At 42.2% G+C, this 21,190-nt stretch overlaps 1 protein-coding gene across 2 annotated transcripts in view; it reads left to right on the top strand.

The window, feature by feature from the left end:
* zeb1b (zinc finger E-box binding homeobox 1b) overlaps positions 1-13,533 on the top strand; it is a 51,171-nt gene extending 37,638 nt beyond the window's left edge. For both annotated transcript variants that reach the window (XM_038723861.1, XM_038723862.1), the window contains exons 3-8: positions 4,019-4,180; positions 5,747-5,949; positions 6,598-6,703; positions 7,200-8,902; positions 10,557-10,737; positions 11,425-13,533. In XM_038723861.1, coding sequence (XP_038579789.1) covers positions 4,019-4,180; positions 5,747-5,949; positions 6,598-6,703; positions 7,200-8,902; positions 10,557-10,737; positions 11,425-12,146 — 3,077 coding nt within the window. In that variant the 3' untranslated portion in view covers positions 12,147-13,533. The remainder of the gene's footprint in view (positions 1-4,018; positions 4,181-5,746; positions 5,950-6,597; positions 6,704-7,199; positions 8,903-10,556; positions 10,738-11,424) is intronic.
* Positions 13,534-21,190: the final 7,657 nt, after the last annotated feature.

The raw sequence follows: 21,190 nt of genomic DNA, 5'->3' as shown, positions 1-21,190 counted from the left end.
GAGCCACCCCTCTGGACACAAATGCTTGGTAGCTCTTAACCAATGATAAGCAAATCATACTAAATTTGGAAATACCTCTCGTCTACTCTTGTTGATGGGAGGTAGAGTGTCAAATCTTTACTGACTTGTTGTCTTGTTGTGACTAGTTGTCACACATTGATGATGTTAATTTTAATTATTTTAATATATTACAGGGCATCCGAAAATGTTTTTTTTAATGATTCCAGGGCTGAGAAAGAATCTTACAGTAATCTTACAGTACAGTAAGTAACATTTACAGAGAAATACAAAACCGTAGTAATAAGACTTTATAATAATAAACATTTTACAAGGGGCATGAAGCAAGCCGCCTGTTAAATGCCAACAGCATACGCGGTAATGATTCTAAATGTGTCGGAACAACCAGCAAGGAGACTGAACATTTTGTTAATTTATTTAAACACCATATAACATCACACATGTCTTGTTCTTCAAAACACGGGAATAAATAACTTACAACTTCAAAAGAAGAAATACTGGTGGACAACACAATGGATGATGTATGCTCACAAATTAACTTGCTACAAACTCGCTCTTCTCCTGTTTCACACCTCTCCTGTCCCCAGCTGAACCTGCTTTGTCTTCATTTTTCCCTGGAGTCACAGTCCTGTTGGAGCCACTGTAAATCACCTCGGTACTGCATTCCCTATTGTTAAACTGGCCAAAGCTCCTGCGCTAGCGCTCTCTGAGTGAGCGTCCAGTCAGGGTGGAGTTATCTTATCGGACCACTAATGCCCCCATTCGACTGGATGGTACCAGCTTAACTCGTCTCGATTCTACTCTACCCCAGACCTGCCAAATTGTTGCATTTTTATCTTTGTGTTTCTTTCTCAGTGCTAGAGTTCTTTTCAGAACTTGATGGCTTTATCTAGTTTGTTTTCAAACTGGTTTTGAACTTGAATCGTTTGTCTCTTCATTATACTCACGCAAGATTATGCCACGGCAGTTTTGTCCAGCGTTGCTTTGACGACCGGCTACATTGACTGGATACTATATCTCCAATAGAAAAGTGAGGAGAGGGCAACAAAGCGAGTCAAGTCGAGGAGAATGGAGGCGAGTTAAGCTGGTACCATGCACTGGAAAAGGGGCTCAACTGACTAACTAGCTAGTGGCAGCTAATGCAGTTAGCAGTATTGTAACGCTGTAAGTGATTTCTGTGTTACAAGAGAAAAGGTCGTGTTGCAAAAATCCCCTGATACTTTCATCCAAATGACATGGCCCTGAATGGAGTTAAGGGATGATTGAAATGAATGATTAACTAATTAATTAATTAACTATTTGAGCTGTTTGGGCAAATTCCTGTCGCTGATATGTCCCATCCAAGATAGACTCATGAACAGGTCTGGATCATGGATGTATAAAACTGGACACAGTGTCAGAGCCTTTTCATTCCTATCAAAGTTGCTCGGTGGCTCATGAAGCCAAAAAAGTTCCACTGTGGAAAATAACTGGATCTCCTGCATCACATGGCCCATAGAGCAAGTGCACTAGAGACTTCCTGTTTAGCCCTCTGCTAACTCGAATTTGGATAAAAGGATTTAATCGTGCAGCTCTTCTAGACTTTTCAAATGTTATGGAACCAAACTGATCAAATTCTGATGATATGAAATGAAATGAGTAATTAGCAGGGGTTATCCACTAAATTATTCACCATTTTATAGCTGCTTCTAGAGTCTATGGGAGAAACTTTGTGAAAAAAGAGAGGGGAGTGGGTGATCTGGAGATCTTGTTCTAAGACGTACTATAGTTAGGTTACACTGTAAAATGAGTAAAACTACTTTTTTAGATCATAACTACAGCCGAAAGTCCGGCTATAACCTCACGGGGCCTTCGTTCTGGGGCTTTTGGAATGATTTTCCACTTGTGCAGTGGTGCATTCACATCCCTGCGTCAGCACATAAATGGCCTGTGTGATGTTTCATGTCAGGGGAGCAGCCTGATAACACGGGGCCGCCTCAGAGAGGCTGTGAACCCTTCCGGCCATGTGCTGTACTTAACAAAATAGCCGAGTGAGACAGACACACACACACACACACACACACACACACACACACACATGAAGAGCGAAAACAACAGCTTGTCATACCTTTGCACCACAGACCCCCAACTGGGACTACTACTTCACACACATGCTCGACATTTAGTAGCCTAAAGGTTTATTTGAGTGTTTGGATGCTGCCTTTGAGCAGGGGATGCAAGCTAAGCACAGTCAAATCAGCACTTTCCCACATGCAAGTTTTACAATATCTTTTCAACACACAAAAAAAGAAATGGCTTGACAAATTGGGAAATGCACTAGTTTTCTTCTTCAATACCACTCTTATGTCTGTCTATTAAATATAAGGCTACAGCCAGACGGTGATTAGCTTAGATTGACATAAAGACTTACAGAGCCAGGCTAGTGGTTTCCCCTGTTTTTTAATGTTAAGCCCAAACCAACCTGACATGGCTGTTAGCTTCATATTAAAAGCACAGATATAAAAGTAGCAGGCTCTTGATTTTTTTCAATTATCTCTTGACAAGAATGTAAATAAGTGTATTTCCCAAAATGTCAAGTTTTTTGTCCCAAAACTGTTTCTTTAAGATGCTAAAACAAATGTGGCAAACATGTCTAGGGGGTGTTGTTGACGCTAATGAGGTCATGGGAGAATAACTGTGTGATATACGGGGGTTAGCAGCCCCTAATGTGTTTCTGACCCTCCACTGAATGATGAGAATTCCACAATTTGACTTTCTCAGCGCCTGCTGTTGCCTTCTGCTTTACACACACACACACACATACACGCACGTTCACCAACACACAGCCTCTTTCTCCATATTATCTCTCACAGGTTTTTTTATACAGGGCATGGTCTTTAATAACCATAGCAACAAATGACTGTGCTTGTTTCAGGGCTTTGTTCACCAGAGTAAGCCAGGGCAGGGCTGTATGTAAGAGTACTGGTATGCACTGTGCGTCGGTGAGTCATGAAGGGCTACACCTGTTCCCATCTCCGAGGAGAACACATCTGGCCCCATCTTTCAACACACAATTCACAAAACACAATTCTCAAATCTCAGCTAAGCAGGAGAGGGTGGGGGACTTGATTCAATCCATAAGACATCTGCTCAGTAAACACTGTCTACAGTATCCACAGTAGCCTAACTTTGCTTTTAGCACCTTTGTAATTATTCTTCGTAATGATACACAAAGGCACACTACCATATCCATAGAGGAATAATACTCGGTTTAATTGCCGACACACTATACTTGGTTCCGTTATCCGCTTCAGGAAGCTCTGGGAGAGAAGAGATGGAAAGAGGGAAGGAAGCTTTCATGCATCTCCATCCTCAGGTTACACTTCCTATAAGTCGCCGCTTTGTAATGAGTGCTCGTTAGACTAGCTGGCTGGGATGTGATGTGGAGGAAGAACACGCTCAGCTCCCAGATGCAGGCTCTCATTTGCTGGGATATTAAGTACAGTCTGAAGGCCAAACCTCTCCAGAAAGCAGAGCATGGTGTGCGTGTGTGATATCTATCCACCGCAATACACCAGAACAAGATTCATCACCTAATTATCAGTCCCAGTCTCAACAAGTACCTTACCTAACATTGTGAATAGAGGCTTGTCATTCAGTTCTTACAAAGAGCTTGATGCTCATACAGTAGCCTGTGGCCTTTGAAACTAATACTAATTAGTTTTCTCATCCTATTGTGAATAATAGCATTCAGGATGTTTGTTTTTTTTTTCTCCCGACGGCGCATGCCTCATACCAGGCTGGTGCTCGTGTCATGATCAAGGGCTTGGACTTTTAAGATCTGGTTCAGTTATAAAGACACTCATTGTGACATTATTGGAGTATCACATTTCATATCAGTATTTTTGTTTTGGTTACAATATATAGGTTTCACTGATGCAAGTCTTGAAATAATGGGGTTAACGCTAACTCCTTTTGCCTCTTATCAGTGTGTGATCAGTGTGTGTTTGTGTTTGCACAGTGAAGGAGGATTGCGTGTCAGACGGTGAGGATGACGTGAGCACAGATGCCTTAGTGGAGGAGATGCTTCAGCAAGGAGACACGGCCGTCATCTACCCAGAGGCCCCAGAGGACGAACCTCAACGTCAGGGCACCCCCGACGCCAGCATCCATGACGAGAATGGTACAGAACATCACCGCACAGCGCTCACAGCTCATTCATGTTACACAAAAAAAAACTATAGAAACACCATCAAGATTTTTGTGTGTACATCCCTTTCCAGAAATACTGTACAAGATGAAAGTAATTAGTATAAAAATAAAAAGAAGAAGAAGAGGAGACAGAGGGGAAGGAAGTTAACTGGGGAATGCAGTCTTGAAAAGGTGTGTTTTGAGGCTCTGTTTGAAAGATTTCATGGTGTTAGCCTGTCGGATGTGGCAGAGGGAGGCTGGAGCAACTGAAAAGGCCCTGTCACCCCAGGTCCAACGCTTTTTCCTGATGGTTTTTTGTGTTGTTGCATCTGCGGTCCTGAGGCCTATAGACGTGTGGCATTGGAGGAGGTCGGGGAGGTAGGAAGGGGCCCGGTTGTTTAAGGCTTTGTAGGTGATGAGTAGAAGTTTAAAGTGGATCCTGTAAGTAAGCGGGAGCCAGTGGAGCTTGTGAAGGACGTGGTGATGTGATCTCTGCGACAGCTGGAAGTGAGCAGGGGGGTGGCGGAGTTCTGGATGTATTGTAAGTTTATTGACGATTTTGTTAGGTGAACCTTAGAGGATGCTCACAAGCAAGATGTAGTGTCCCTAAATCACACACACTGAAACACACACCACTATTTCCACTCAAGAGCTCACAGTCACTGAGATCTCACTATTACTGCACCTACCCAGTAATTACTCGCCCCCTGGGGATGGCTCTACCTGCTCCCTGTCTCACCTCAGGTGTTAACTACACCCCATTAACGCCACTCTCCGACATCATTGCACACACCGCCATTTGTTAAGTGCAGCACACTGGGGCCTTTATTGCTCCCGTGCTTTTGGCTTTTACCTGCTACCACAGAGGGGAAAAAAGAGAGGGAGGAGGGCGGTGGGAAAGGGGAGAAAGAGAAACAGCAACACCTGAGTAAATTTGTCACGTCTGTGCGAGCTCTGACTCACAGCTACCTGGGCGATAATATGTGTGCATTCCCACCCCGAGGCCCTCACCTGTCCCACAGGGGAACTTAATACATCACCTGTTAACAAAGTAATGCTTTACCTGTGTGGGAGCCAGGCAACGGAGACCCTCTGTTAACCAGCTTGGATCCAGGCAGACGGCCGTATAACAAGCTCATTTTTCCTTACACGCGTGGGTGTTTTTGAAACGTGAAAAGCTAAGCACAATAGGCAATCAAATCATGGAATTTGAGGGGTGTGAAAGCTGTAATCGCTGGGCTTTGTGTCAGCAAGAACAAAAGCAAAAATAATACACAGTCCTACAGTGGCAACCCAGGGAGCTATTTTTAAAAGGTCAGGAAGGTGTTACTGTGTATCACTTTATCCATATGGTTACCTGGGTACTGTTTACCTGTGGGGGAGGATCTCGCAGTGATTGGTGAAATAGCAGGGGAGTGTCACTGTGGCAGGCCTTGTGTAACATCAAAGAGCCCTCTCTATTGACCATGTGTTTTTAACCCCCTCTTCTCCTTCCCCCTTCACCCTCACAGATGTCATTAAAACACTCTTCCTCTTGTGTGTTTTTTTTTTCACCCAGGAACTCCGGATTCGTTCTCTCAGCTGCTCACCTGCCCGTACTGCGCACGTGGCTACAAGCGTTACAGCTCCCTGAAGGAGCACATCAAGTACCGGCACGAGAAGACCGAAGAGAGTTTCAGCTGCCCCGAGTGCAGCTACAGCTTCGCATACCGCGCTCAACTGGAGAGGCACATGACGGTTCACAAGAGCGGACGGGATCAGGTAAATCTGACTGAGAAATGAGTCAAGACACTGGATACTGATAAAACACATCCAATGGTTAAACTGTAAAATCTCCTGTTCCATTATCTTCTAATGATTAGAATATTTTTTTCTGCTCTTAGTGTTGGAAATGCAGTTTTCAGCAAACACCCCTATGTTGGATTTAAATGCTAAATTTAAATACGGACAAATAATTTGTAAATCCTTGAATGCTCTTGTAAGAGCAGACTACAATAATGAAGTAGACTCGTTAACATGAACTTTTGGCAAAAGTGACTGAAACAGCTAGAGGAAGAGTTTTTATATTAAAGATATTCTCTGCTTTAATATTGTGTGTACAGGTCCAGTGCATCAGTCTACACTAGACATGTTCTTTTTCAAATACTCAGTGTGACTGGATTACCTGTCATTGGTTTCAGTAGCATACTACTTCTAGTAATTACGCATTGACGAAGTGGTTCTAAATGATGCAAACCTACGTGGAAGTTTAGTCCTGTTTCTTTCGCAGCTCGCTTCCAAACATGATAAATAAACATGAGCTTTTGCCCTCAATTGATTAATGACATTGTGACATGAATTAGTAGCAGTTCAAAGGTTGTGTTTTCATTGTGTATCTCACTGAATGTCCCCTCTCCCCTCGTCTGACAGAGACACATCACACAGTCGGGAGGCAATCGTAAATTTAAGTGCACTGAATGTGGCAAAGCATTTAAATACAAGCACCATCTGAAGGAGCACCTACGCATCCACAGTGGTGAGTGGACAACCCCTGTCACCATGGCAGCATCTATCATCATCTATGTGTGTGTGAGTGTGCGTGTACATGCATGTGAGCAGGACTAGGGTATATGTCCTTGCCATGATTCTCAGTTGGCCACAGATGTTTAAGTGCCCATTGAACCAATATTTATGTTTTATTTTTGTTTTAGTCAATTCCATATATTTAAATATCCTTTTATTGTGTTTCAGTCCTTTGTGCTCTTCCCTAATGTGCTGTATCTGTGTTTCTTTTGGCATTATTATACAGCAATTAGAGAAGGGCATTTCCCAATGGTGCCATTACATCAGCGTCTAAGCATCATTGAAATGCATTAGAGCGTTGTCCTGCCATTCTGCACATAGCCTAGCTTGCCAATTTAGCTTCATTCACTAATGGAAATCTGTTTCTCTCCCTGATTCGCGATCTCTCTCTCTCTCTCTCTCTCTCTCTCTCTTTGTCTCTCTGCTACACCCATTGTGGTTGTATTCAGGAGAGAAACCCTATGAGTGCTCCAACTGCAAGAAGCGGTTCTCCCACTCAGGCTCATACAGCTCCCACATCAGCAGTAAGAAGTGCATCAGCGTCATCTCAGTTAACGGCAGACCACGCTTGGGGAATGCCAAAACCCAGACCCAGGCTCCATCACCAGTGCTGCACACGCCCCCCTCAGTCCTCCGCACCCAGATTAGAGAGAAGCTGGAGCACAGCAAGCCCCTGCAAGAGCAGCTGCCCCTCAACCAGATCAAAACTGAGCCATTGGACTACAAGTACGAGTACAAGCCGACGGTGATAACATCTTCAGCTGTGACCGCCATGAACGGTGGGATTTTCAGTGGGGGAGCTGCAGCTCCTCTGCAGGGCACAGTGCAGGCCGTGGTCCTGCCCACTGTGGGGCTGGTGTCGCCCATCAGCATCAACCTGTCAGACCTGCAGAATGCTCTCAAAGTGGCAGTGGACGGTAACGTCATTCGCCAGGTGCTGGAAAGCAGTGCCAAAGGCCAGGAGCAGGTTAGCTCGGGGTTAACCGCTGGAATGCTCCATCCTTCGCAACAGCAACTCATCTCAGCCATCAGTCTGCCTATTGTGGGTCAGGATGGAAATGCAAAAATCATTATAAACTACAGTTTGGACCCCAACCAGGGCCAGCTCACAGCCCAAAACCTGAAGAAAGAGTCTGAGACAACTTTACCAGCTCAGACCACCACTGACATGAAACTCCCAGAAGATCTTACCATCAGAGGCACCAGGCCCAATGAGACTAAAGAAAACGAGGAAAAGACCACTAAAACCTGTCTCCTGTGTGATAACTGTCCCGGTGGGCTGGAAGCGCTCCATGCCCTCAAGCACTGCAAGAAGGATGGTGTCAGGCTGAACGGAGCAGGCCTGGATAAGTCTGACTCTGCTGTTGCTGCCCTGCTTTCAGAAGGAGGACTCTGCAACCAGCCCAAGAACCTCTTGTCCCTGCTCAAGGCCTACTTTGCCTTAAATGCAGAGCCCTCCAAGGATGAGCTGGCCAAGATCTCTGACTCAGTCAGCCTGCCAGTCCACGTGGTTAAGAAGTGGTTTGACAAAATGCAGGAGGGTCAGATATCACTGGGTGCTCCAACACCTCCCTCAGAGGAAGAAGACACCTGTGAAGCTAAAACTGTGGTGTCTCTGGTCCCAGGGAAGGACACAGCCAATATGAGCCCTTCTGTGACCCAGGACAGCCCTACAGAGGCCACCCCAGCGGAGGTCAACGGAACCCACAGCTCGCCGGCCTCCCCCTTGCCACTAAATCTGACAGCTGGCGGTCCCGTCCCAGCCCAGTCTCCCCAGAGCACTGAGGGACCCCTAGACCTGTCACTGCCAAAGCCTGCCAGAGAGGAAGTGGAGAGAGTGATAGCTAAAGCCTGTGTTTACCCCTCCCCTTGCTCTGGCTCTACCAGTGTGGAAGAACCGCTAAACTTAACTTGCACAAAGAAAGAGGCATCGCCACTCTCAGCCATTGGCACCAGCTCCATCGCACTGTACGCCAGCCAGCCAAGTGCAAAACCCCTCGACATTGTGACCACGATGCAATGTCTAAGGGCACTAGCCACTAACAACAAACAGACTATCCTGATCCCCCAGCTGGCTTACACCTATACCACTACAGCAAACAGCCCTGCAGGGACCGAGACGCATGAAGCCATCCACCTCAACAGAGTGAAGGTGCGCAACCATTTATGTCCCCTAATATAGCAACAGTTGGGCTTTCCTGTGTTGTTATAAGTGTAGTTTGACATTTTTGGAAATACACCCTCAGCTGTGACTGCTACGCTTATTTGCTTTCTTACGGAGTTAGATGAGAAGATAGATCCCACTCTTATACCTGTACACTAAATATAAAGCTGTAGGCAGCTGTCAGGTAGCTTAGCTTAGCACAAACCTGGAACCGGGGGGGGGGACATCTGGCAAGGCTCTGTCTGAAGGTAACAAAATCCACCTCTAAAGGTCATTAATTAACATGTTATGATTAACTCGTCTGCTTAATCCACACAAGAGTGTAAAAACAAGCCTCGTGGTTTTATGGGTGGTAATGTGCTAGACTATTTTGTCACTATTTCATCACTCTATTTTTTCGTCACTGTGAGTTTACCAGGCAACCAGCAGACTCCAGAAGAGGTTTAACCTATAAATTCGTCGGGGTTGAAAGGCAGATTTTGTTACCGTTGGACACAAACAAGCAAACTGTTTCCTGCCTTTGTACCAAGCTAATCTAGGTGACTGTGTTAGTTTTATATTTAATGTACAGACATGACAGTGGTATCAATCTTCTAATCTAACTCTTACCAAGTTAGGTCATAGGCATATTTCCCAAAATGTCAAATTATTACAAACCTTAATTCACCCTGTCTATACTCCCCGGTTACTCTGTGGCCTACTGTATACAGGAGAGGAAGTGATTTTAAAATGTTGTCAGCTTCATTAGCTTCCTCAGTATTTCAGTTAGTTTTTCTTCCTCTAGTGTCATTGCAGGTCAACCACAGCAACAAGGTTAAAAACTCTTATTTTGTAAACCAGCTGATTAACAGTGTGCAGGAAAGGATTCAGTGTCTAATCTGGTAGCCATTTTGAGTAGCAAATGGATTTGAATCAAGTTGGCGTTTCTGTTTTTGGAGCGATCAGTCAAACCCTTCAGTCCAGATCATTACTTTTTATTGTTTAAAACCACCAGAACACGGTAGATAGTCTGAAACCATCCAACAGCTAATCAATAAGTCATATAGAGAAATGTCAGAATTCAGTGCTTTGTAAAAAATAATAGCCCTTGTGCAGGCACCTAATGGGCCCTTAATGATGGATGTAGATCTCTCTGGGTGTGTGAATGATCTTCCTGGGCTGTCACCATGAGGACAGGAAGCTGCACTTTACTGCAGAGCCCCTATTGATCTGCTGGAATCTGTTTAAACGGCACACCTCTGCCTGCCTCACTGATTTATTGTTGTTGTATTATACTTTTGTGTTAAGTGGATTGGCATAGACCTGCCTTGTAAAAAAAGAGCCCTGTGTATATATCTTCTTTTTAATATTGCCTCACATCCTGTTTAACTGCATCCAGCCCAGGGACAGGAGAAAACTGCAAGTGTTCTCATAAGTGAACAGTATGGTTTTATTTTGGGACAAGGAGAAAGTGGTTTTGCTCACCCATAACCTGAAAACCTTTTAATTTAACTACCTCCAGAGAGAGCTATGTGTAGGAAATGACACGGCATAATTTCCTGCAATGCACATGCACAGTTGTTCATTAGGACTGGTAGTTTCCTGAGTCATTCATTGTCTTTTTGCTGTAAAAGCTAATTCTGTGAATTGTGATATTTTCCAGGAGGAGAAGCTGGACACTTGCTCAGAGGGCGTGTCCACCATGGAGGAGCACAACGACTCCGACTCCGGCCCTCAGAGGAAGAAGATGAAGAAGACGGACAGCGGCATGTACGCCTGTGACCTGTGCGACAAGATCTTCCAGAAGAGCAGCTCGCTGCTGAGACACAAATATGAACACACAGGTAAATACAAACTCTCATGTGTTTCTCAGGCCTACGCACGGACACGGCCAAAAACAACAGATGGACTCACCATTCCTTACTGTAGGGTCCTGGGAAAGATGAGTCAGAGTGCGAGCAAAAGGGGATTTTGGGCTATAGCGTAAAGAAGGGTGGACACCTCCATTCCAGCAGGTATTACTCAACATGCACAGAAGAGGTCTGAGAATTTCTTTCTGCCAGCTCCCCACCTCTGCACTGCCAGCTACTCATGTGAAGCACCGAATGTTGCAAGAGGCGAGATCTGGTAGTGATTTTGATTGCTCTAAGATGGTGATTCTGTGGCCAAATGGAGGTCAGCGCTCTCAGAGGTGTTTTAGTTTGTCTTTATTTTTCTTTATTACTCTGATACTTGGCTTGCAACCATACTTTTGAGCTCCAAATGACCTCATCCTAGGTGAAACTAGCTGTTTCCTGCCTGGATAAAGTTTCCTTGAAGGTTTTCACAGCAAAATTGCCGTGATTTTGTTGTATTGTTTTGAAATGTTCTCCTTGGATACATTGATGATAGATACTGTTATGGGCCTTGCAACCTTTCACGCAACAATGTGGGGGGATTCACTCTGATTGCACTGGAGGGTTTTTTTTTTACTCCACAGCATTTAACTTTTTTCATAAACATGTTGATGCCTATTTTTTCTTTCTCTGCAGGGAAGCGACCTCACGAGTGCAGCATCTGCAGCAAGGCCTTCAAACACAAACACCACTTGATCGAACACATGCGGCTCCACTCAGGAGAGAAGCCATACCAGTGTGACAAGTGCGGCAAGCGCTTCTCCCACTCAGGCTCCTACTCTCAGCACATGAACCACCGCTACTCCTACTGTAAGAAGGAGACACAGAGCCAAGGCAGAGACCGGGAGAGCCCTGAGGAGGACAGCGAGGCCCAGGCTGAGATGGAGGCCCTGAGCCGGGTGCAGGGGCAGTACCTGGCCCCGTCCCAGCTGGACTCGGACGAGCGAGGGAGCAGCGCCAGAGAGGATGAGGAGAGCGAGGAAGACGAGGAGGAAGAGGAGGAGGAGGAGGAAGGTGCGGTGGACATGGATGACATCCAGGTAGTGCAGATAGGGGACGAAGGAGGGGACGAGGAAGAGGAGGAGGAAGAGAAGAATGAGGAGGAAATACAGAGAGTATTGGTCGTGGAAGAGGGAGAGGAGGAGAAGACAGAGATGGACATGATAGAAGAAGAAGAGGAGGCTGACACAAGGCAGGAGGAGGTGCTCGGGAGCATTCAGGAAGAGGAGGAAGTCACGATGGAGGAAGAGGTGGCGATGGATCCAGAAGAAGGGGTGACGGAAGAGGAGAAAACAGAGGGTGAGATCTCAGAGGAGAGTGGAGCCGAAACTAACAGGAACACGGTTTCTGAAGACTAGAAGCAGACGCTGCAGGAGAAGGTAGATACTGACTAAAAGAGGAATCAGACTCCTCCGTGGGACACAATCAGATTCCTCCTCTCCCCGTGCAGAGGAAGAACACAGGAGATGATGTCTGGTCACTCTTACAGTTTCTTTCAGTTCACTACTGTGTAGAAATCCAGGTGTGCCTGAAAAAAATACTAGTGACTTTTCCACAGGAGAGAGATTTCTCACTGTCAGAAAAAATCCATTTGTAAAGAAAAAGATGAAGACGGACGTGAATTTTAACGAAGAAGGAAATGCATTATACAGACTTTGGAAGCTAGAGCCGAAGTTTTAGATAATGTTTTATTACTAAAACACCTTGGGTCATTTCTTTTTATCAGTGTTACTAATTTTATCACTCATATTTTAACCTTTAAAAGCTGTACAGTTGGGAGATATTTCTATACCTTTTTATTGCCAATGAACAAAAAAAGTCAGTATTTTATTAAGTTGGAAGGAAAAATTGAAAAATCCTGTGCACTACAAGTGGCTTGGTTTACCTTAGGATTTGAGCAGTTGATTTGTGTTGTCTACCCTTCAGTATTACCGCACTAGATATACCATGCCATCACGCTAGCAGATGTTAGCATTACATTTCTTTTTAATGTTCTTGTGATTGGATCGTGAGCCTTAAGAAGAAAAACAATGAAGAGCGGACGGGTCATTTAGTTCCTTTTAGACTTTCAGATACATTGTTGTCAAAGTTTCTTTTACAAATCAGTGTATTATAGGAATAGTTGAACATTTTGGGAATATGCTCACTTCTTTTCTTGGTTAGAGTTAGATGAGAAGATCGATACCTCTTGCATATCTGTCCAAGTGATGCATGCCAGAGTTTTTCTGACTTTCAGACAGAGTTACGCAAGCTGTTTCCACCTGTTTCTAGTATTTATGCTAAACTAAGCTAACCATCTCCTGGCTGTAGCTTCATATTTACCGGACAGACCTTAGAGAAGGATTGAGCTTCTCATCTAACTTTCTGCAACAAAGCAAATAAGCGTGTTTCCCAAAACGCCAAACTATTGCTTTAACTGTTTAAGCGAGCAGAAAGGGGATGTAGAAAACTGTGGACCCTCCTTATACCTACCCCCAACTCTGAGCCATATGCAAAAAATATAACTTAAACAAGAAAAACATGCATATCAAAAGTGCCATTGAATACTGCTGTTGAAGCTTAGCAGCTGATCAGGTATTGCCGGGTCCCAGATTAACCAATAAACCGGAATACTGTTGACTTTGGTTTGCCACCACACCTGACAGCGTAGAGTTTAGCCTACCACATATTCATGTACCATAGACTTTAGGTAAGTTGCTTTTATTTCTAATCGGAGAGGCTAAAAAATAACAATGCACATGTTTTCTAATGGATGATGATGAAGTATGATTTCTAATTGTTAACTGTGTTCTGCCTTTTTAAAGCTTCAGTGCACTTGTTTAACACACCATGATACGCTCAGATGTCTCTTCAGGTAACAAAATGTAGGCAAATATGAATCCCAGGAGGTTAATTCAACAAACTTTTTACCTGTCAGTATTATTTCTTTTTGTTTCTTATGTTGTTTTATGTCCTGTTTCAGTATGGCAGTATTATCCCCACCCCCAAGGAGATGGGTATGTCTGTTTAGTCATAGAGAACTTTTATATTTATGTGACTTATTTTTTATATTCTTTATGGTTATTTATTACACTATGTAGTGTACAATACTGTAGTTTGTATTAATACGATAATATATTTTAGTATGGAAAAAAAATTCAAAGGCAAATAACTACAAGCCTGGAAAAAATTTGACTCCAGCATACTGAAGTATGTTTTTCGAACAAACAAAAATATGTTTTTCCTTGGGGAAAAAGTAAACCGCACCCTGCAAGCCTGAAAATTGGAACCTGTGACCTCTCTGCATTCATTCTCATGTTAGTTTCGTTCTCTTTCCCCTCTCTAATATGAAGCTACTGAACTTTTGAAAACTAATAGTATGTCTAATAGCATGAGTGTGTGCTGTTTTATTGAAGGATTACCCTTAACCACACAAACTGTCCTTTATGCCAAGCCAAAATAATATTGACGTATGTTTTTCTGTTTTTATTTGTGCCAATTTTGTTATTTTATATGTCAGTGTCAAGACCACACCTGCTTTTATATGCCCCTCCCCCTTTAACATCCTCATCTTTTTTATAGTGATTGTTTTTTGTTTGTTTTCTTGTTTTGTTCATTTTTTTTATGAGTCCCCATCTCACAATAAAATACATGAACTACAAGCTGCTGCGGTTGTTATGTTGTTATTGAGAGTTTTAAAATCACACAATATGAAGTTGTTGCTTACACTGCAATAATCAAGTAAATATTACACGGTAAAATCCCTAAAGGGACCACTTCAAAAATGTAAAAACAAACAAACTAAACAAAAAAATGTTCAGAACAGAGACTAGCTGTAAAGCATGGATAAATACAATGGCTGCTGATATCCTCTATATCTTTTATAATTTGTATTAACAGGGATTTTTACATTGCACCACCCTCACTAATCCCAAATCAGTCTACTTGGATTTGTTTTATTGGAGTTACTGGAGTCTCGACCTCCCTAGAGTCTATTGCTGACCCCAAAGAAGTAATGTCACTCTGCAAGATAACTTATTGTAGATATTCTTTGTACTTTTCTAAAGGAATATACAGTGGCAAGAAAAAGTATGTGAATGTCATTTCATGTCTTTATTGAACACACTCATTCAACATTCAAAATGACAGTGGAAAAAATAAGTGAACCCTTATAATTAATAACTGGTTGACCCCCCCGGCAGCAATAACCTCAACCAGGCGCTTCCTGTAACTGTGGATCAGACTTGCACATCATTCAGAAGGAATTTTAGCCCATTCTTCCAAGCAGAGCTGCTTTAGTTCTGTCATATTCTTTGGACAACGCATGTGTATGGCTCTTTTCAAATCATTCCATAGCATCTCTATTGGGTTGAGGTCTGGATCTCTGACTTTTGTTTTTCTAAAGCCATTCTGTTGTGGAGTTGCTCTGGTGTTATGGGTTTGAGGGGTTTTTATCAGTCAAAGTAGCTGTAGTCCACACCTCCAAACCCATTTTCTTAACGAGACTCCAGGTTTGCTAAAACCTGCCTCCAGTTACCTTTTTTTGAGGTCACTTTTTTTTCCACAAGCACTATGAGGTTCGTTTGGTTGGTCTCAATAAAGAGAAGAATTTATTTTGTGTTATTATTTAAGACACATTATATTTGTCAATACCCTTGACTTAGATGAAGATCATATTTTATGACAAATTTATGCTGAAAACCATGAAATTCCAAAAGGTTCACATACTTTTTCTTGCCACTCTATATTTGTCCATGCCCATATAACATACTTGGTGTGATAACAGTTCAGCACAACTGTCACCAAATTTGTCCAGTTTGAGACAAAGATATGCATTACAACTTCAATAATTTCCCACATTTGTTTTTGATAAGGTCAGAAGAAAAGGAAAAAAAACTATGGAAGGCATTGGTTGATTGTCAAAACTCTAATATTTCACTATATGAATAAAGTACCTGCACATACCCCTCAGTGATCAGTCAGAACCCCCGTTTCAGTCCAGTCTGTCTGTTAACAGCCCAACCCAAGGTCAACGCTATTGATCCGGATTAGGTTTCCAGGAGGGTCAACCCTCCTCCTGCTCCCCTCACCCACAGCTCTTCCACCAGCATGAATTAGTAATGGAATGGACTAAAAATCCATAGTCTGTTGAGGAGCTGAAAATGATACAATAGCTGGTGAGCATATTTGATAGTTTCTCCCTCTGATCTTTTATGTCTTCCCAGAAGCACTGACTTGCTCTGCTTCCAAAAGAGGGTTTTTTGGGACATTTTCAGGAAAGTCTTTTAAAGTCTTAAGAAGGTGAGGCAAATTTGGAGTCTTTGTTTTAAGGAAAAGCGAGTGAGACGGGAATCAACCTGCCACAGCCTCTCGTCTGTGGATGGAGTGTAAGCAGTGTATGCGATTGTACAACTGTGACTACCTGAGCTTGCAGTTTGTGTGTTGGGGGAAGACAGTGTGAGAAGGAAGGTTTGACCCTGCCATCATGTTGAGTGGGTCCCCAGAGACTTGGAAGAGGGGGTTGGTGGTGGAATAATCGTTTATAGGACAGTGAACACCATAACATTACTGTGCCAGACTGTTCTAACAGCATTTTGTAATTGTGCCTGTTATAAATGTCTTTAACAGTGGTCACAACAGCTGCTCTGAAACTCCAAGAAGGTTAAAGAGTGTGTAGCCTGTGGCTGCATGTTCACGATGTGGGGCTGTTTTACAGGCTTTAAGTCCAATCCAGGACACACAGCCAAGATATTGCCATATGTTCTGCTGGTCTCAGCATTTCAAAGGAAAATTGAAAAGCTATAACTGCTAAGAGGATATGGAGTGCTCTTGCCAATAATGGTGCAAAAGCCTGATGAAGTATCATGGCTGCCGGTACTCTGACACCAAGCCAAACCCTGGGGGCTGAAGCTCCCCAGGGAAATTTCGAGTAAAGCCGAGAGGAGGAGGTGGAAAGAAAAGCCTGCACTCAGGAAATAGCAGTCACTTAAATATCATGTTCATTTATTCAACCACTAAATAGCTGAATGTACAGAGACATTATATATATATGTGTGTGTGTGTGTGTGTGTGTGTAACTGTGTGCATATGTGTTGAGGGGCAGGTTAATGTGCCACTTGATGTGACAAATTGCTGTTTCACAGCTCCATTTTTGACATGCTGGTCACCATACAAGCTCATATGTAACTGAAAATCTATTTATTTACCAATGTAACCCATGAGACACAGGAAAACCTTCTAAATACAGTATGTTGCTGGTGTTAACAGACCAACAGACTTGTCAAATGACCCATCCAAGTCACAATCAAAACATGACTCTTGACGACCAAATCTTTCTGTAACTTTACTGTTTAACATTACAGAGACGTGCGACCTCTGACATATGTAGCAATTGTAAGTCGATGACTGATTGATTATTATTGATTGATGATTGATGAATGATTATTTATTATTTACTTGGATGTTAAGATTCCATGTGTGGCGTAATAAGGTACTATGAGCTCTTGCCTTGTCAGTACACGTGCCGCAGTATTCTGGATCAACTGGAGAGTCTCAAGGGACTTGTTTGGAGAGCCTAATATTAAGGAATTATTGCAATAATCTAGGCTAGAATTAACAAAATAAATTCTTTATCTCAACAATCAGCGACATTTGATATTACTATTGACTTGATATTGATTTGACTTTCTCTTGGGTGAATATTTACGCAGCCCAAAAGTTGGTCAGAAATTCATAACAATGACTTTGGCTTTTATCATACAGCACATGCACGTTTTATCTTGTGTTATACTTTGGTTTATTAACAAAGCACAGCATACAAAGCATGACATAATAATGTGTAGTGACACTTTAGCCGCTACTGGCTGCTATTTGGGCTGAATTGTTTAAATGTGTACTCAAAAAAAAAAATTATAATCAGCCTTTACCAAATCATAATGCATTTATTTTCTTACTAGTGTCTTAAAAACAGCAGATATCAACATTTTTAAACATAGGTATTAATAGCTCATGCAATGTTTCGTCAGCACAGTAATTTGATATCAGTCCTTAATCTGCAGCTTAACATAAAAGACAAACTTTAGTCACAGCTATTTCATTTAAATTTGTCTTTGTTTGACAAATGTACAAGACTTGTCCTATCAGGAAAGGTTTTCAGTATTCCTCCAAGCATCTATGATCCAGGCAGTGCTGTGTCGGACTTGTTTCTATCTTCTCTTTGCAAATGGAACTCTCTTTTCAAAGAGTCCTGTCATTTGGATCTTCAGACACTCTTGTGATGGTGTGATCGTTTGAGCATTTCTTCAGCTTCACAGAGCACCCTTTGAAACCCTTCATCATCCAAACTTTGCCTTTTCTGATCACCACCATGATGTGATCCAGCAGGTCAGATTAATACTCCACTTAGTTCCCTTTTGTGACAAAGATCTTTCAATGTTGCTCTGATTTAAAGAAGTTAAGGCTTCTCTTAGCTCTCTTCCTGCTTCCACAAAGTTAGTACCGTTGTCCAACCCCACCTCCCATGGCCCAGCTGTTTGTGAAAAAAGCAGGGATTTGTAATGCGGGAACATGTCTCCACTGTGAAACATTGGAGTTGTCCATTGAGGTGGATAGTGTGCTGTCAATCCATCAACATACGCTGCAGCTCTAATTAAAGCATTTTGCATTTCAACTCTAACAGCAACAACAGCCACTGTGAGTTCCAGACAAGCTATAGTGATGGACTTCAGTGGAGCCACTCTGGCTTTGTCAAAAGCAACATGAACTGTTTTCTGAAAGTTCTGCATTCTGAGGTAGCTAACCATATCATATCCATTCTCGCTAGCATAGGAGAAGTGACGTAACAGGGCACTTGCAACCCTTCCAAACCCTTTGGGCTTAATACACCTCTTAACCATGAAATCTGCCACTCTTTCAAGCTTTGTCATCCACTTGTTCCAATTCTGCTGGAAAGTCTGAGGTATCAGGTCATCTTCTTCTGACATAACTCTTGCAACAAAAGTTTAAAAGCTGCTAACAATTCCAACAGATTGTGGATAGAACTGGTTGTGGACAACATGCCACATTTGGTGTGGGGCTGCTCCTTGACTTTGACCAGTGTATCTGTCTCAATGCACCATTGCAGACCTAAAGCCATCTCTATTGGTAGACAATCTCTGTCCAGCACTAGCTCATACAGGTTCTTTGATTTGTATTCTTCTGCAATGCTATGAAGCTCTTCCTGACTATTACCAATCCATTTTGTGAGGTTGAAACCTCCTCTGTTGCAAACCGCTATGAGGTTCTTAACCATGATGACAGCAACCTGGTTATGCACTTTAATTTTGGCATAAAAAGGGTTTATGTTTTATTATGTTTTATGTTATGTGATGTGTTGGTATGTCTGAACAAATCCTAACATACAAGGCATAATTTAACATAACAAGTAAGTTATAACATAACCTATAATAGTATAATATACTATGTTATGTATTATGTTATAATTTTTATTTTTAAGAAACAAAGCATAACATGGCACAACAATAAATAGCACAACATAACATCAAATAAAATGCACAGCATAATGTAACATGTTATGTTTATTATGTTATGAAGCGAAAGCATAATAAAAAAAGGCAAGGCAAGGCAAGTTTATTTGTATAGCACATTTCAACAACAAGGTAATTCAAAGTGCTTTACATAAAACATAAAAGCAACAGGGAAATATAAAAAAAAAAAGTTTAAAAGCAACATAGGGAAATTGAAAAAAGACACATTAAAATATAATAAAAGTTACAGTGCAGTGTACAATCAGGGTCAGGGCTAGCTAGTCTGTACTCGGGTCCATAGCAATGTTTGGGTCCACTGAAACTCCAAAAATCCTCGGACACTGCAGACCAGGACATGTCTGTCCGCAGGCCACTTTGATCCAGTTATACTCTGGACCCACTTGCGCGTTTACTGGTGGACAGAGGTTCCTGCAAATCACTCGGCGTGAGATTTAAGACCACTTCCTTCACTGTGTTCAATCTCACTATCATTATCTTTTCAATCAATTACCTACACATTTCTCACCGTGTAAATATTTAATTAAAAGCAATGGTAAAAAGCTAAAAACAAAGAAAAAGAAAACATGACAGTAAAAGTTACAGTGCAGTGTAAGTTATCAATCTACTAGTTAAAGGCAGTGGTAAAAAGAAAAATCTTAAATATTTAATTAAAAGCTATGGTAAAACTGAAGATAAATGCATGGATAAGTTTTTCCAGGTCATGCTGAGACAAAAGTCCTTTAATCCTTGATATATTCTTCAGGTGATAGTAGGCTGACTTTGTAACTGTCTTAATGTGGCTCCTCAAATTCAGGTCTGAGTCCATGACTACACTAAGATTTCTGGCTTGATATGTGGTTCTTAACATTACAGACTGAAGTCGAGCACTGACTTTCAATCGTTCCTCCCTGGCTCCAAAAACAATAACTTCAGTTTTATTTATTTTGTTTAATTGAAGAAAATTCTGGCACATCCAATCATTGACCTGCTCACTACATTTACTCAGCACTTATATGGGATCATAGTCCCCTGGTGAAATGGTTATGTAAATCTGTGTGTCATCTGCATAATTATGGTAACATATTTTGTTGTTTTTCATAATCTGAGCCAGTGGAAGCATGTAAATGTTAAACAAAAGAGGCCCCAGAATGGAGCCATGGGGAACTCCACATGTCATTTTTTGTCAGCTCATATGTGTGATTACCTATAGACACAAAGTAGTCCCTGTCCTTTAAGTAGGATTCAAACCAGTTTAGTACTGTGCCAGAAATTCCAACCCAGTTTTCAAGTCTGTCTAAAAAATATAACATAAAATAGCATCATATATAAAAAATCATCATATAACATGAAACAGAACATGTCTCGTTATGCTGAACATGCCATAAGGGATGTATATAGGAGTAGGGGATGTAGATAGGAAACATCATCTGGCTGGCTTCAGGGATTTCCATTAAAATGACCAAATACAGTAAAACCTGCTGTCTGGTCTGCCACTTTTGAACTCTGCCTTCTAGACTTTTATCATCACGTTTAAGAAACAATCTGCGACGCATGCACAAAACACAAGTGTGTATCCAATTGCAGCAGTCAAAGGACTCCAGGGTCAACAGTTGAGGAGGTCAGAGAGAACCTCCTTGAGTGTGTGTGTGCACATGGAGCAAAGGGTTGATTGGATTGTCTTTGTTCTGTATTTAGCTCGTACCTTAAACATCTCCTTGGAGAATTACCCTTCAGCTACAGTAATATGAAACCAATCGTTAACCATGTTGTGATCCGCTAAGGTTTTAGGTGTCCTTGTTTTGCAGGGAGTCATTATCCTGAATCCTGGTCACCTTTTACCAATCACCTCAATCACAAATAAAGCTTAAAGTAAACACACACACACACACACACACACA

The sequence above is a fragment of the Micropterus salmoides genome, unplaced genomic scaffold, assembly GCF_014851395.1.
Source record: "Micropterus salmoides isolate LMB-PRFRI ecotype aquatic unplaced genomic scaffold, ASM1485139v1 Ms_hic_scaffold_1, whole genome shotgun sequence".
Classification (NCBI taxonomy): Eukaryota; Metazoa; Chordata; class Actinopteri; order Centrarchiformes; family Centrarchidae; genus Micropterus; species Micropterus salmoides.
The sequence above is the reverse complement of the archived record's forward strand: the minus strand, read 5'-3'. Positions and strand labels throughout refer to the sequence as shown.